Consider the following 17,223-nt stretch of genomic DNA (forward strand, 5'->3'; position numbering starts at 1 on the left):
TTGGAGAGAATTAATAATTAAGAATTATAGATTTCATGATTTTGACCGATGTTTAAGTATAATAAATAAATTAATTTAAATATTCATAATTAATTATTTTTTAAGTAATTAATTAAAAATAACATTTTAAATTTTTTTTTTGAGGAATTTACTAAATTTTATTTGATTTCCTCATTGTCATAGTTCATGCACATCGTTGTTTATTTTTGATATTATCAATGAGGAGACAGAGGCAAAAAAAATACATTTCAAACAATGTCGTGAAAAAATACATGCATGTGTTTTAATTTTATTCACTTTACTAATCATATTTGAGTATTTAATAACTAAATAAATTTGAAAAAAATATATTGTAATTATCATTGAAATAATTATTCAAATTAATAATTAACAGAGGATTATTTCTTCCACATTTTTAAAATTTTGGATATTTTTTAAACTACATGTCATTTTATATTTCTAAATTTTATGTTCATCTTTAACTATCTTAAGGCAAATAAAGACGATAAAAATCTAGTTTTTTTAGAGAACTTTTCAAATTAATCTGCCAGCGGTGTACTTTCATTAATTGTTTGATAACTTTTCAAATCGATGATGTTTAAAGAAAAATATTACTGGTGGGTTGGTTATACTTATGCTGGAGCAGAAAATGAAATGTGAAGTAGATTAATATTCCATGCCATTATGTTGGAGCTTAAAGATAGAAAAATTCTCTAGGTAAAAGGTGAAATCCAGTAAAAATTCCTTAAAGTTGAAGGTACAAGTTCAAGTTTCAGTTTTTCACTGCAATTAACTTTTTGCTTGCTGTAAAATGAATCTGTCATTATCAGGTTATTATGCATTCAGATCATCTAAATTAGATGTCAATTATCAGAGCTAATGTGTATCGAAACAGTTGTTGCAATTTCGATTTGCAGCTTGAATTTGTGCTTGGAGAGCAAGTAGCCTCCACCATATATATTATAACAGCTGAAATTCAGTCTTCATCTTTCTCTTCTTAGACTTACTTGCTTTTTGTTATTACTACTATTACTACATATACCCTATGCATGCATGTAATCGACACGTACACAATCCGAAGAGAGTGGTCTTTTTCTTCCTCCATCCTAGAAAGGAATTTTTTTTTTTTTTTTTAAGGAATGATGTATTTTGATGACTAAATAGGCGCATATGCATAAATCTGAGTTCGCAAATCATGCAGTAGTTTACTTAATTCATGAACAAATTTCTCTTTTAAAGTATAATATTTTTTATTTATTTTTTTATGTGAGCTCAGCTCACTAGACTTGGAGACCAATTTTTCGCTATTTTTTTTCTTTTTTTTTTTTTTTTTTTGTGAAGTTGATTTTCCGCTAATGTAATTTATGTGAGGAGTTGTGCATTGTATGTGAGGGCGAAACATAGATCTTGAACTTTATGTGTGTGTTGTTGGTATTTTTCCTAAAATTATGTGTCTGTAAATTAAAATTGCATTTAAAATATTTACAATGACATGAATACTAAGGACATTTAAATCAAAAACTAATGTCTTAAACCAATTAAACCCTCGCAGGCTGCCACCATCAATTTCTTCCCACTCTTATAACTAGTCTTCCTCCAAAAAAATTGGTTTTGCAGCTTTACAACATATTTTATAATTTTACAATATGTTTGGTAAATTTAACAAATATTAGTTTAAAGTAAATTTATATGAAAGAAACTTGGCTGTTTTATTAGGAGGAGCAAAATGCTGTTCCACCAATTAAAAATAGATATGTAAGAAAGATAAAATATTAGTATAATATCATGTTTGTTTGTACGTTTTTTATATTTTTCGATTTTTGGGATTCATTAAAATAATAACACATTATTATACCCTATAATGGAATGGTGAACTCCGAGAAGAAAGTACTAAAATTATATATCGTAAAACTATATACAGATCCTAAAAATAAAGACCAAACAAACAAACCCTTAACTTAAAAATTACAATTTTTTTTTCTTTCCTACATGTCAACTTTTAATTGGTGGAAGCAGCAAAATGCTGCTCCAAAAAAATAACTAATTATTTTTCAATTTATATTTGATAACGTATCTTATAAACAATATGTTATAGATAACTTTATAGAGAATAAAAACCACATTATTTTTTATAGAGAATAGGAATAATAAATTTGAATTATTTTATATTATCGTATTTGAAAAATAGAGTTAGAATATAAATAAAATTTTAATAGGAATATATCGCAAAATAGGATTAAAATTCTAAAAATTATTAATTCTTATATAATTAATTTACTTATTTAAATTTTAAAGTACGAATTTTCTATCCAATAGATGGTTTTTATACAAAAATGACAAAATAAATTAATTTTAGTTAGATTACTTTTTGAGCTTGATTTTAATTACTCTATATAATTAAGAAATACTCTTTCCATATTAAAATATATGTTATTTTACATATTTAAATACATTTGAATGGTAATATTAAAAAAAAATACATATATCTAGTAAAGAGTATTAATCATGTTAATTTGGATGAACTTAATACAAAACATTTGGGGTAAACCGTTATCGAACTATCCATTCCGATCTTCTCAAACCTTCTTCTTCTTAATTTCTCAACTAAGCCAATCATTTCATAGTTGTTTACACCAACTGACACTATCCTCTGTATCCGATTCTTATGGCTTCTTCACCGCAACTTCATCACTGTTTGGCCCTAAATCCCCGCCGGAGACTACAAAGACTGACAAGCCCATTACCTCTTCAGCGACCCCCCCTCTCGTTTTCCCGGAAAGCTGGCTTTTTGACACTCCGGGAAAGAAGAAACAATGGTGGGTTTTGCTCAAAATGTTTTTTCAGCAAGGCAAACGATGCGCAAATAGAGAAAGCCTCGACCGAGGAAGGACAAATTCAAGAAGACGGAAGACCTCCTTTTGATATCAATCTAGCTGTTATACTTGCTGGTTTCGCTTTTGAAGCTTACACCAGCCCCCCAGTAAGTAAAGTAATGTCAAGCTCAATTTTATTTAATTCAAATACTAAGATTGGTGCTAATAAAAGGCTTATTTTGATTGATTATTAAATGGTTGATTGATTGATTTTAACCCTCCTCATATTAGTCTCAATATATGATTTTCCCCCTCTTAATTTCATAATTAATTTAAAACTCCTACTTTCATAAAATAATATATTATTATTTCTTTCCGTTAAGATTTTCAGTTAGTTGACCAAATTTTGACCGTTAAATTTCAGAAAATATTATTTTACCCTTTTAATGTAATTTTAATTATGAATTTAATCTTAATATATATTAAAAAAATTATTGACCAATAAATATTTAAATTTTGAATTATAAAATTATCAATTAATTTATCATAAGATGATAAAAAAAAATCTTAAACTTCATTCACTAATTAAATTTTACTTTTTATATAAATCTACAATCATATATATATATTATAATGATGTAATTATAATTTGAAAAAATTAACCATTAAGATAGTATTCTAATTATTATTTTAATTAATTAATTATTATTATTTATATGAAAAATAATAAATAAAGATATATTTAAAAGGATAAAATAATATTTTCACAAAATTAATGGTAAAAAATTTGGTCAACCAACTGAAAAACTTAACTGAATGGAATAATAATATATTATTTTATGACAGTAGAGATGTTTATTAATTATGAAACTAAAAGGGAGGAATCATATATTAAGACTAATTTAAAAAGGTTAAAATATTTTACCCAAACATTTGAGACGGAAATAGTAATATTTATTGCCACTATTCCATAGCAAACTATGTATTTATCATTTATATATGTACACCAGAACTTGATCTAATTAGTGAACATCTCTATTTTTATCCGTGAACTGAGGAATTTAGAGACGTGCAATATTATTCAATATAATAAAAAAAATTATCATTTATATATATAAGATGAAATTAGAATAGAATATAATATATATATATATATATATTTGATTCCACTCTAAAAAATTTATATGCACAAGTTAATCTAAGATCAATCAGCACATATCTATATAGCTGAAATTTTTTAAAAAATAAAATAAATTCCGTTTGTACATTATACTACAACTTCATAGGCTTCTTCTCTCCCACTTGGTTGGCCTTCATGTCTAAATAGAACAAAACGATTGGCCTTCAAATTAAAGCAAAGAGGGAACATGTTAATTGCGATTTTAGGTAACGAAGCAGAGAATCTGAGAATGGTACATTTTCTTTCTTACAAGCAAAACTCCATCAAATTGTAAGAAATAGAAAAACGATACTCAAAAGTATAGTAAGAAAAAGTTCCTTGAAAACATGCAAGAAAACATCAAAAGGTTCCTTAACAGCTAGATTCAACTTCGATTATTATCAGTAACAAAATGTATAGTGCCCTGTATAATCGATTTTAAAAGGCAGAAATAGCAACACAAACAAGTGCACAGTGTTAATCAGGAGCAACTATGATCTTCACAAAGCCATTGCAGAATCACATAAAACACATGGAAGAGAAGGAAACAATCAAGATGAGATGGAACGTTAAATGGAAAAGCATTCCCACCCCGGTTTGCAATTAAATCAATAATGCATATAAAAGCTAATCGGTAATCAACCATGATCATAAGATGAAAAAAGAATACCAAAGCAAGAATCATGTTTAGCATATTATATCATACTAGGGGGAAAAATAAGGACGCCAAGCTAATCTTGTTTGATGATCACTTTTCGATCTCCTATTATCTGTTTTAGATTTCAATTAAATCTTCATCTTTAATTTACTAACCTACACGTACAATTACTCTAGAAAGTGATGAAAAAGCTGACTGCAATATCTAAAATTTATTGGTCATTCTGTTTTGCGAAATCCAAACTAATTAGAAACAGGAAGCAGGCAGTATAAAATAATCCCTGACCCAGTTTATTAGCTCAGATAATAAAATTTTAAGCAAATTGCATGATTGATGCCCTCAGACCTCAATACTGATAAATTTCATTGATGGTAAAAGGCTTTCACTGCAAGCCAATCCTCTGCTCTACAGTGCCAGGACCACCGCTGCCGCAAACATTGCCAATAAATAGTAATAATAATAACAACGACGACGATGATGAACCAATAAGAAGAAGAAGTTGATGATTGTTAATGAAGAAGAAGAAGAAGAAGAAACAACAACAACAACGGCAGAAGCAGGAGTAGCGGTACTGGCAAGTAACAAAAGGAGGTTCCCAATGAAATCCTCAGCAATCACTCAAAAGTCATGTTTCCATCATTGGGCAGATGCAAAGTATTATGCTTTAAGAAGATAGAACTTATACATGTACATGTAGAAACTTCTATACACCATTTAATTGTACCACTGTCAGTCAGTAAGTCACAGGGTCAAAGATGAGCAATACAAATACGCCATCAAATCTCATAGCTTAAAATAAAGATCAAATCTCATTTGAAGTAAGGACGCAAAAATTCTCAAACAACAAGTAACCCTCCACCTGAAACGAACTGAAAAGACGATAAATAAGGCTAAAAAAATTATAGATTTGAGCATACTTTGCTGAAAGTTAAACAAAGAAATACTTGATTCGAAGCAAGCCCATGAAGCTTTTGGGAAGAAAACCATATCAATGGAGGCATAGTCGGGTTTCATCGTTGAAGAAAGGGTTGCATTTCATCCCACAACGAGGAATTAACCATCTCTTGATGAAAACCAATTACGTTTATATGTAGCCTAATCCTATACAAATTATGAAGAAAATCAGAAAATTAGTGGTTTCATTTGGCGAAATTGAACCAACAGACTAGATTAGCAGTTTGAACATCATGAAAATTCAATGTAAATTAATATGAATTCGTGAGAAAGTTCTCACCTTACTTAGAGCGGGAAAATTAGGGTTCTTCGAGGAATTAATTGCAATTCAACATGTTGATTTGAAACTTACTCTGCTGTATGAGCCAATATCGACTGAAGCCCAAATTACTATGGCTTTATTATCTAAGAAAAGCCCAAAACGGAAACCAAGCCCAGTAAAAAATTAAATTTCAACGGTCACGATTTGAACTGTAACTTCCTCTTCAATCTCAAATCAGGATATTATTTTCTTTCTAGAAGATGTTTCTCAGACTCAGTCATACTCATTTCCACTCCCAAAAATTGTAAAAACCCTACCATAAACCACAATTCGAAATCCCTAATTTCTCTTTCATCTGTCTTCTGTATAAATTCCTAAGGCTGGAAACTCTCAGCTCAAATCCTGTCGTTTTGAATAGCTTTCTCCGCTCGGCAATGGAAACGGTTAATTGTACCGTTAAAACTCTAGCTTGGTTTCTCTTGGTGGTATGTACTTACTTCCGTTTGCTGCTATTTCTTTTTATTTGAATTTTTGGTTTCATATTTAGCTGGGTTGTTTTTGTTTCCCGTATATGCAAATGTGTATCTTTTTATGTCTTGATTTGATGCTTAAAGGCTGTCACATTCATGTTAACTTTGTTTGCAATGGCGAAAGTTTCGAAGTTGTCTTGCTTGGGTTGTCAACTTGGTAGGCCTTTTGTGTTTTGATTTGACTACCTCTACAATGGTGTGCTGATTTGTTCTTATACTTGCTTATTTAGTAATTGAGGGAATCAGATCAATTTTCTGCTTAGTCTAGTTTGTATAGATGATAGAAGAAAGTTGTGGAAGAAAAAGGAAAAAGCTTTTTTTGTAAATTGACCTATAGGATTATCCTGTCTTTTGGAGTACATGTGTTGTCAACCTCGACTTGATCGATATCTTTTCTCTGTTTTTACGGAAAAATTGTTTAGTGGATGATTGAAGTTGAGGTAGCATAAGTATGTATTGCTGTTGTATATTGAATTTAAATTTCTCGGTAACTATGTATGTCCCTATTTTTAAAAGCTACAGGAATCGATAGAACTTTTGTTATTGATTTTTTCTAGCTTAAACTAGGTGAATGCTGATTAATACTTATTTTCACTTTCATGATTGTGCTGTTTAAGTTTTTCACTATTTGCATACATATTTTGTTTTCCCTTAGCTCTTAAGTTTCTGGTATTTAGTTTTAAAACCCATGTGTTTTACCTGGAGTGAGTTCGTTTTCTCCCCTCCCAGATGGGTACTCTGCCCAATGGATCTGGTATATTCTCCAAAGAAGTCAACATACTTGAAAGGTAATTAAACAAAGTCCCTCTGCTTGGTTTTAACCTCTTTTTGGTACTCTTTTTTTAACCTCTTGTAACACTTTTATACTACTCCAGTAATTAGTGAATCTTCTGTTGCAGGTGTACAACCCCAGTTAAACTAGTTGAAAAAGCTGATCTTGAGAACAAAGATGCTAGAGAAACCGAGGATGAAGAAGACGAGGAGGAAGTTGCAGATGATGATGATGACGATGAAGGTGAAGAGGATGAGGATGATAAGGGAGATAATGACAGAGAAGGAGATCCCGAGGATGCGCCTGATGACAACGGAAATGGTGCAAGTGACAATGATGAAGATGATGATGATGATGATGATGATGATGATGAAGAAGAAGAAGAAGAAGAAGAAGATGATGATGAGGAAGAGGATGAGGATGAGGAGGAAGACGAAGAAGAGGAAGAGGAACTACAACCGCCTACTAAGAAGAGGAAATGAGACTTAGTTTCTTTCTTGGCTCTTTTCTTTCTTTCCGCTTGCCAGTAGGAACCTAGGAATGTTGGTGATACATGGTTGTTTGTCTCCATCTACATATCAAATAAAAATAACAACTGTAGTTTAATGTCCAAACTTACGGTAAGATTTTTTTTCAAATACACAACTTTGTCATATCCTTGGCTCTTTTCTCTTCCCTCTTTTCTTACACTTGTATACAGGGGAGGTTTGTAACAATTTCACATTGGCATGTGACATACTAAAGTAGTTGGACTTGGTTTCATATTTACTTTGAAAAACAGAACATTCAAATTAAAACATTAATAACTTACTTCAGGGAGTAATTATTCGGTTATATATTCAAGATATTGCTTCTTTAGTAAATAGTAATCCTAAAAAAGCAATTTTGTTCAGAAGCGACTTCTTCATTAACTAATCTGAACTAGTTTAGGATTATGAATGAATGTTCCCATCTCATCGATGTATAAAAAGAGCACAAGCATGTATTTTATAGACTTGAAAAGGAAGATTGACAATATATTGAATACACGCGCAAAAAAAAAAAAAAAAAAAGACATACTATTTCATAGTATCATTAACATCAAAACTAGCATGCCTTCAACAGGCGGATGTGGTGGCGGCCGGGCTTAAGAGGAACGGAGGATCCCAGGCGTAGGCGAAATTGACGGAACCTTTACTAGGCAATAACTTACCACCGATCAAAAGACAGCGGTCTCCATGTACTGAGAAAATGTTTGGATCAATCTTTTCCACAGTTTGGAATCCCTTGCAGTTTAAATATATCTGCTGCACGCCACAATGACATGTATTGATAACCGTCACTTTCCATTCCGATTTACCGCCGATAAGTGTATCTGTCCTCACCGTGCCGATCGTAAAATCGTTCAAAGTACACTGTGCTTTGCCTGCCAAAAGATATATATAATCCATGTGAACTAGTTCATGATAACCTAAAAAAATGAAATAAGTAATCATATTAAATAAGAAGAATCCTACAATCCATAGTAAGGGCCAAAAAGAGGAGGATCGTGAAGGAGGAAAAGAGTTTAGGGAAAGCTGCCGCCATTGATATTAACGAAAATCAAGTTACCTGTGATTTTGCAGCCCTTTGAACTTCCTCTGGCGTTTATAATGAGAAATATTTTTGAATTCAATGAGAAATATGATAGACGTCATAATTACGTCAGTTCATTTACATATAATTCAGGGATATGCTTTATTTACAAGATATTAATAATATTTTAGTAATAAAAAAAGAAAAGAGAGATTAGTAATATTTGAGGATATAAATGTATATTCATATGATATTAAGACATGTATTAAATTATTTCTTTGGCCAAATTGAGATTTAGATATACGATGATGAATGGAATGATGGATTTGTCCACTATCTAAAATACAAATGCTAAGAATGATAGCAGAGTTTTCGATCTGTCATAGTTTGATTGGATATGGAAGAGGCTTACTTTGGTTGTTCTTTTGCTACTATTTTTACAATGAACTTATCTATTTGATGAGACAGAGATTTCATTTTCAGGGACAAAAGAAACTAACAATAATTTGTTAAAAGGCAGTCCATTTGTTCGTTTATGGTTGGGCAGCATTTCTTAATGCCGTGAGGTTTCAGGGACCTTTTAGCCCTACTTGTTGAAATATTAGTGACTACTTTAATTACCTAAAAGGTTTCAAAAGTTTGATATTTGTGAAATCAAATCTAGTTTGGTCCATTTTAAGCTCGATTCATAATATCTTTCTCTTTATTTTTCTAATAAGATCCGTGGGCTGTCAAATATTGCAAACCGAGCAAACCCAGTGAAGAAAGCAGGGGAAGTAAATATTTCCATATCCTAAATTCCTAATAATAATACAGTTTTCGATTAAAACAAAAAACAGGGGAAATAAATAATTTGATTTTCGAAGAGGATATAGCTTTTGGTTTTGTGAATTCGAGTGTGAAGAAAGCAGCAACTTGATGAAGATACTCAAATTTTCAGAACATTTTATTTATTACCTAGTTCTAGAGTTAGTTTAAGTTGTAGGCTTGTTAAAAGCTTGCCGAGTTAGAAGGCTTGCTTAATAGCTTACCAAGTTGTACCGAGTTGTAGGTTTGTTTGATTAGAGCCTATGATGCATCGGGATGGGGACGGGGTCCCGGTTCGTGACGTGGACCGGGACGGAGAAACGGCAAAATGGAAAAATGGCCGGGATCGGGACGGCTATTTTATATGATATTTAAATATTTCTGAAGAATTAATATAAGTTAAAATAAAATTTAGGTACTAAATTGTATAATTTTAGAAAGAAAAGAGTATATGGGTTAGTTAGCTCGTTTCAATACGCAGCGTTTTTGTATAAAAAGTCTTCTTCCCCAATTCAATTGACGTCGCACGCTTGCAAACAGAGAAATAGATCTCAGCTCAACAAGTCCCGAATCTTTGTATAACCCTTTTTCTTTTCTTTTTTAAGTTTGACAAAAAACCTTTGACCGCCCCAGAGAAGTCCCGCAACAGTCCCGAAGCTCTTGGGACGTTTCGCCTTTCCGGTACCTCCCCGGGGCGTTTCAGGCCGTCCCGACGCCGTCTTCGGGATCGGGACGTTTTTCGAGACGCGGTACGGCTGTCCGGAGGAAGTCCCGGTGCATCATAGATTAGAGCTGCCGACTTACAGGCTTGTTTAGTATCTCAGTGTGTGATAGCCTTGTTTAATAGATATCGAGTTGTTGCCCTATTTAATATCTTAGCGAGTTATAGGCTTGTTTAATTAAAGATCCAAAGTTATAGGCTTGCTTTTTTTTTGCCTCTTATAGGCTAGTTTAATATTTTACCGAGTTGTACCGTTTGTTTAATTAGAGCTCCCGAGTTATAGGCTTGTGTTAATATTTTAGAGAGTTGTAGCCTTGTTTAATTAGTGCTCCCGAGTTGTAGCATCGTTTGACAGCTATCGAGTTATAGACTTATTTAGTAGATTAGAGAGTTGTAGACTTGTCTAAGGGATACCGAGTTGTAGTGTTATTAAGAGTTTTCCGAGCTGTTGTCTTATTAAGGAATAAGGAGGGAGTTGAGCAGGTTTAACCGTTTAACTTGTAACATAGTGGATTTATATTTTATATTATAAAGCGCTAGTTCTTGCATCTACAATCCAAAATTCACTATTTCCATATTTTCAGTTACCAAGACGGAAGATTCAGGAACCAGTTACCAAATCATTTATACATATGAATCACTTCTGCTAAAACCCTTAAATTCTCAAAGTCCCCGAAATTGTTCACTATATATACCTAGATTAATCAATCACTATGGACCTTTACTTTTGGGAAAAAAAAAATCAAATGTAAAATGAACGACAAAGTAAGAAGGAGAAAGCTAATTACACGCGACAATGATGATCGGGGATTGAGACTTCGACCAACACAAACTGAAAAAATCATTATTCAAAATGAAATAATATCCTATAGCGAACAAAACGTACCTCTTGACAAAGATCAAGAGACTTCGACCAACACAAACTGAAAGAAAAACACAAATAAAAGACATAAAACACTTGACCAAAAGGTCCAAAACATCATTATTTCTCCCTCTTTTCATCTAGGAGAGCCAAAATGCTAAAAAAACCTAAAATAAATAAGGACACAAATCACAGATTTTCGTGAAGGTAGTGAGCATAAAGACAAATGTCACTCTCTCTGTATCAATAATTTTTTTCTTGATTGTCATCTTTTGTTTCTTTTCGGCCAATGTTTCCTTCTCGATCGGCCAATATTTGAAGCCTCTGATTTAAAAAAACGATGAAAATATATAGTGCCAGTTCTGAAATGACCCTGACCATGACAGGACTAGCACGTTATTATTCCAATTTCCCAAGACTAACGGATGACATCAACATGAAAGTATTTTTGAATAAGAGGCTTCAAACATTGGCTTAGAAGGAACAAAAGGTGGCAATTAAGAAAAAAAAAATTGACACAAAGAGTAAGAGTTGTTCGTATGAGATCCACCTTCCATGAGAATCAGTGATTTTTGTCCTTGTTTATTTTAGATTTTTAATCTTAAGAACTTTGACTCTCCTTGAAGAAAAGGGGAGAAATAGTGACATTTTTGTCAAGTTTTTTATATGTATTTTATGTGTGCTTTTCTTTCGGTTTGTGGGGGTCAAAGTCTGACCTTGACATTTGTCGAGACGTTTTGTGTGTGCTTTTTGATATTTCAGTTTGTAAATTGATTTTATTTTCAGTCTACTCAAATTACTCCATCCATATTTTTTAGATTTTTTATTTTATTTTAAAATAAATTATTTTTATATTTAATTTAAATCAAAATATGTTAAATTTTTTCTTTCATCGTGTTCTTTATATTAATAACTTAAAAAAATGTATTGAGAGACGGAAGGAATTGATAGACAGAGTGGAACCAATCTCACAGCAAAAAGAACGGCACCAAAATTCTATCCAAACAAGAACAAACAGAAATAATGACTTGCAGCTAAAGGAATCTACTCTACAAAAAAGGATTCGATGATTACTGCTCCATGACATAGATTTGACGATTAAAATACTTAACGGGGTTTTTTCACACGGATTTGGGATTGGAGATCCTAGAAAAACTAAGGTTGGGTCGAATTTAGGTGATCATAATGTACCAAATGCAAAAAAGAATTTAAAAAATGGAAAAAGATTGACGAACTTTCAATTTCTTCTTGATTTCATTAAAAAGAGAAAGAAAATACAAATTTGTTTATAAAGTGATTTGGCGAATAACCTAGACGTCATAAACGGATTTTATAATTTCTGGTAAAAGGAAAAATACTAGCTGCCAGGTAAAAACTAGATGAAAAAGCAAAACCTTACTTTTGGGACCACAAGCTAATATAATTCCACATTGCAATTTTCACTCGATTTTCTTGGCCACTACTCCTCAAAACTTTTGATCCTTCAGTAAAGTAAAATGGTAACTTGTAGCCGTAAAAACTTCTTCTTCTTCAAAATCTGCAGATCAACCTTCAAAATGTTTCAAGGGTTGACTTCAGAGTTCACTACTTGTTCCAATTGTGAGAAATGAAAAACACCATTGCAGAAAACTTCTAAATACTCTAAAAAATGATTCTGTAATCTTACTTCTTCAATAACTTAGCTGAAAATCGAAATGACTATTGGATTTGTTGAAATTTAAAATTAAATAGACTAAGGCAATGGTCATTCTCTTCTTCTCATGCTGAAAACTTGCAGAAACCTTCTTTACAACTTCACTGAATCGAAAGGAACAATAAATCTTTACAACATACAAATCCTCAATTTTCACAGTAAACTCAAGAATACAGCTAATCGAACTTGCAGATTATTCATTACTATGTAATTGATGAAATTGACTTAACCATTCGATTCGCATCATCTATTATAATGAATTTAGAGTTTTGAATAAATTGTTTTGATCAACTACAGTAAAAGAACCATCAAACCCTAATTTATTCTTCGAGAGACTAAAAAGAAAACTTCTAAAGTACTGTAACATTACCATAAATGGAAATCCTAACCTCTGAATTAAGCGTTTTGATTCTGGGGCATTGTAGACGAATTGCACAATGAAGCGTTGTTACCAACACCTTCCTGAGTATTTTGGCATATCGCCTGAGTTCCGACGATGCTCCAGTAGGTTCGATAAGTGTCATTTGCATTCTCAGTCGACGAAGTTCTAGAAATCTCTACAGCATCCTTCAGGTTTCTGCAAGTGACACCAAGATCCTTATGTTCTTCACGATGTGCACTTGAGTCCAAACTTGCAACAATACTATTCTTCTTCTCTGCATTGCCTGAATCGATCCTGGACCATTCACCAGTGGCCAGTTTCAGACCAGACTTCCTAAACTTCATCTTAAACACTTCCAAGAATGTTTTTGCATCAATTCTTCCTAAGACAACTCCTTGATTCTCATTTTTTCTCTTTTCAAGCTTTACTTTCACATCATTACTCTTCTTCTTTCCTTTTTGCTCGAATCTAACATTGATCAAGTTTTTCACTATGTCTTGATATGCTAGCCTCATGAAACAAGCAACCTCAACAGCTCCTCCTTTGTTGAGAGGGGCCAGCATTCCAATCATCTTCTTCAATGCTTCAAACCTCCACTTTGGCAAAATTTTGGTGAATATATCTGCAAGCTGGAAATCCGTTCTACAGAATGCCATTTTAACATCTCCTTTCTTCACAAGACCTCTGATGTGTTTTGTTCTCAAGTGATCATCGGGATTTTCAGTCATGAAAATTGCTGCACTAGAATCACAATAGATAGTGACTTTCCTCTGCTTCAGTTCGCCAATGTCTGTCAATATCTTCTTAATCGATTCCGCTTGCTTTGCTACCAAGTTGGCTGCAACACATTCAGTCTCAGCAGATGATTGAGCCATAACTGTTTGGTTCTTTGAACTCCAACAGAAAATGACAAAGCCAAAACAACATTAATAACCACTCCTGCTCCGACATTTTTCATTATTTGCATAACTAAGATCACTGAAGGTCATCAATTCATTACTTTCTCCCTCCTCAAACCAAATTCCAAGCCCTAAACTGTACTTCACATATTTGAGAATTCTTCTTACATACACAACATGTTGGTTGGATGGATTAGCATTATAACAGGACATCATTTTGATTGTACAAGCTAAATAAGACCTAGAAGCACATAAGTACATTAAGGAACCTATCATACTCCTATAAGTAGTGCAATTAAATTCCTCACCTGCCTTAGTCTGTTCGAGCTTCAATTGTGTTTCCATTGGTGTTGAAATCTCTTTGCAATCCTTCATATTGAACTTCTTAATCATCTCTTCAGCATATTTCTTCTGGTGAATGAAAACTCCATCATGTGTCTATTCTATCTCTAGGCCAAGAAAATACTTCATTTCATCAAGATCTGTCATTTTGAACTCTGCCCTCATCAAACTTTTGAATTTATTAATAAGTTTTTATGTGGTGCCAATGATCAAAAGATCATCAACATATAGAGAACGGATCAACTTGTCTTTTCCCTGAAGTTTGGTGTATAAGGTAGCTTCACTTGGACTTCTTTCAAATCCATTCTCCCTCAGATAGCAGTGATCAAAAGATCACAAGACCTTGATCAACTTGTAAATCTCGTGCTCTTATCCCGGAATGATGAAACCTTCAGATTTCTTAATATAGACTTCTTCTTCAAGCTTTTCATTGAGAAAATCACTCTTCACATCCATCTGATGGATTTTCCAGCCTTTGTTGGCAGCCAATGCAATCAATAGCCTCACAGTGTCAAGCCTAGCAACTGGGGCATAGGTTTCTTCATAGTCAATGCCATATTCTTACTATTAGCCTCTTACAACCAACCTTGTCTTGTATATGTTGATTGATCCATCAGTATTGAGCTTGGTTCTAAACACCCATTTAGTGTCTATTACCTTTGATTTCTCCGTTGGCCTTTCACACAGGATTCATGTTCCATTTTCTTCTATATCCTGCATCTCCTCCTTCATTGCATCCTGTCATTCTGCAATTCTTTCAGCTTGCTTGAAGGTCCTTAGTTCAGTGCTAACTGTCATTACTTCTTCCATTTCTTAATCAGGGAAATCCTCTGCAATGCATATGTATTCAAGTATATCTGGACTTGGTGCTGGCTATGACTTTTCATATATGGACTTCAAGCTTTTCCTACTTTTTGGCTGCATATCCTCTGGTGTTGTTGTATCTATGTTTGTTTCTTGTGTTCCTGGATCACTAGAACTACTTCCATTGCTCTCGGGTGCTCCTCCTGACTCAGGAGATTCAAGAACTCCATCATTGTTGCTTTGATTGTCTCCTCCTTATGGTGCATTCAACAATGGTGTAACAATATCATTTTCTCCTCCTGAGAATGGTTCAGGACTAGATTGAGCACATGTATCATCAAACAAAGGGTCAGAAGCATTTTGCCTAGGTGAGTTTCCATCATGAGATGAAAGCTCACTTAGGACTTCATCAATAATAATATCCTACATTGGTACATCTATAAACACTCTTCCAGGTTGTCTCACAGTTGGTTCACTCCAAGGCCACTCAGTATTCTCATCAAATCATGCACTTCTAACAATAATCATCTCATCCTTAACTAGATCAAATATCTTATAACCACTAGCATTAGAACTGTAGCCCATCATGACACCTTTTATTACCTTTTCAGACATTTTTTGCCTCTTCTTCTCTGATATATGAGTGTATGCAACACAACCAAACACTTTAAGATGACTGACTTTAGGCTTAGCTCCAAACAACATCTCAAATGGAGTTATTCCCTTCAAGGATTTTGTTTGTAGCCTGTTTTGGATATAAGAAGTTGTGTTACAAGCTTCTGGCCAGAACTTTCTAGGAACATTCATGGCAAACATCATTGATTTGCCCATCTCCACCAATATTTTGTTCTTCCTTTTAGAAACACCATTCTATTGAGGTGTATATGCAATTAAAAACTGCTGGAAGATCCCTTCTCTTTCACAATAATATTGCATCATCTTTGAAGTATAGTCTCAACCTCTATCACTCCTGAGAAATCTTATCTTTGTTCCATATTTTGATTCAGCATCAACCCTCTACTTCTTAAACATTCCAAATACTTGATCGTTTGTTTTAATGAAGTACACCTAAGAGTATCTTGTATAATCATCTATGAATTCCACATAATATCTATTTCCACTGACTGAAGGAATCTCAATAAGTCCACATACATCTGTATGGACTATTTGCAGCTTCTTAGTTGATCTCCAAGTACTCAGAGGAAAGCTTCTAACATGACTTTTAGCTTTCTCACATGGTTCACAAATTTTCTGCTTCAATATACATTGAGACAATGTTGACCAGATTAGCATGTCCTAATCTTCTATGCCATAGTTGAGTTAACTATGTCAATGTTCCAGAAAAGAAGGAACCTTCAACTTCCAACATTTGTATTTTAAACATCTTGTTGACTTGAGGAAATCTATGTATCAACTCTCTTTTGGAATTGAAAATCAAACATTTTTCATCTTCAAAGTATACTGCATACTTCTTTTCCAGTAATTGACCTACACTTATTAAGTTTTGGTCCAATTTTAGAATGAAATACACATCCTCTAGGACAGATTTCCCATTCTTAGTTTCCAACTCCATAGTTCATTTCCCTTCAACATGAGCCATTGCATCATTTCTAAACTTCACATCTACACTCATTACATCTGTCTTCTCAATAAATGCATCCTCTCTCCTAGACATATGATTGGAACAACCACTGTCAATAATCCAACTACTTTCTTTCTCATTTTTCTTTAAAATAGAACAAACTTCCACTACAAAAGAACTTTCCTCTTGTTCTGAACCTTCTCCACCACACCTTTGGCTATTTTGAGAGCTTCCAGCGCTTTAGTTTACAGTGTTTAAGGTTTTTGAGGCTCCTACATGTGTTTGTGGCATTTTACTATTTGGTTGGGGGATATTTTGTTGAGTGTAACCTATTTGAGGGTAATTTAGGGCTGGCAGACTAATTTGAGGGTTTGAAAATGCTATGTGGGAAGTTGTAGGTTGTCATTGAGTCATTCCAAGATTGTTTGT

At 33.1% G+C, this 17,223-nt stretch overlaps 2 protein-coding genes across 2 annotated transcripts; both read right to left on the reverse strand.

Annotated features, from left to right (window-relative positions):
• Nucleotides 1-8,245: 8,245 nt before the first annotated feature.
• On the reverse strand, nt 8,246-8,714 carry LOC139881270 (protein TAPETUM DETERMINANT 1-like). The gene is made up of 2 exons (XM_071865774.1): nt 8,645-8,714; nt 8,246-8,598 (listed from the first exon to the last, which is right to left on the reverse strand). Exons 1-2 carry the CDS (start codon nt 8,712-8,714, stop codon nt 8,246-8,248), a joined length of 423 nt encoding a protein of 140 aa, XP_071721875.1.
• Nucleotides 8,715-14,777: 6,063 nt separating this feature from the next.
• LOC139881271 (uncharacterized) lies at nt 14,778-16,043 on the reverse strand. Its single transcript, XM_071865775.1, has 3 exons — nt 15,725-16,043; nt 15,320-15,466; nt 14,778-14,947 (listed from the first exon to the last, which is right to left on the reverse strand). Exons 1-3 carry the CDS (start codon nt 16,041-16,043, stop codon nt 14,778-14,780), a joined length of 636 nt encoding a protein of 211 aa, XP_071721876.1.
• Nucleotides 16,044-17,223: the final 1,180 nt, after the last annotated feature.

Source organism: Rutidosis leptorrhynchoides, unplaced genomic scaffold (genome assembly GCF_046630445.1).
Source record: "Rutidosis leptorrhynchoides isolate AG116_Rl617_1_P2 unplaced genomic scaffold, CSIRO_AGI_Rlap_v1 contig138, whole genome shotgun sequence".
In the NCBI taxonomy this organism is placed as follows: domain Eukaryota; kingdom Viridiplantae; phylum Streptophyta; class Magnoliopsida; order Asterales; family Asteraceae; genus Rutidosis; species Rutidosis leptorrhynchoides.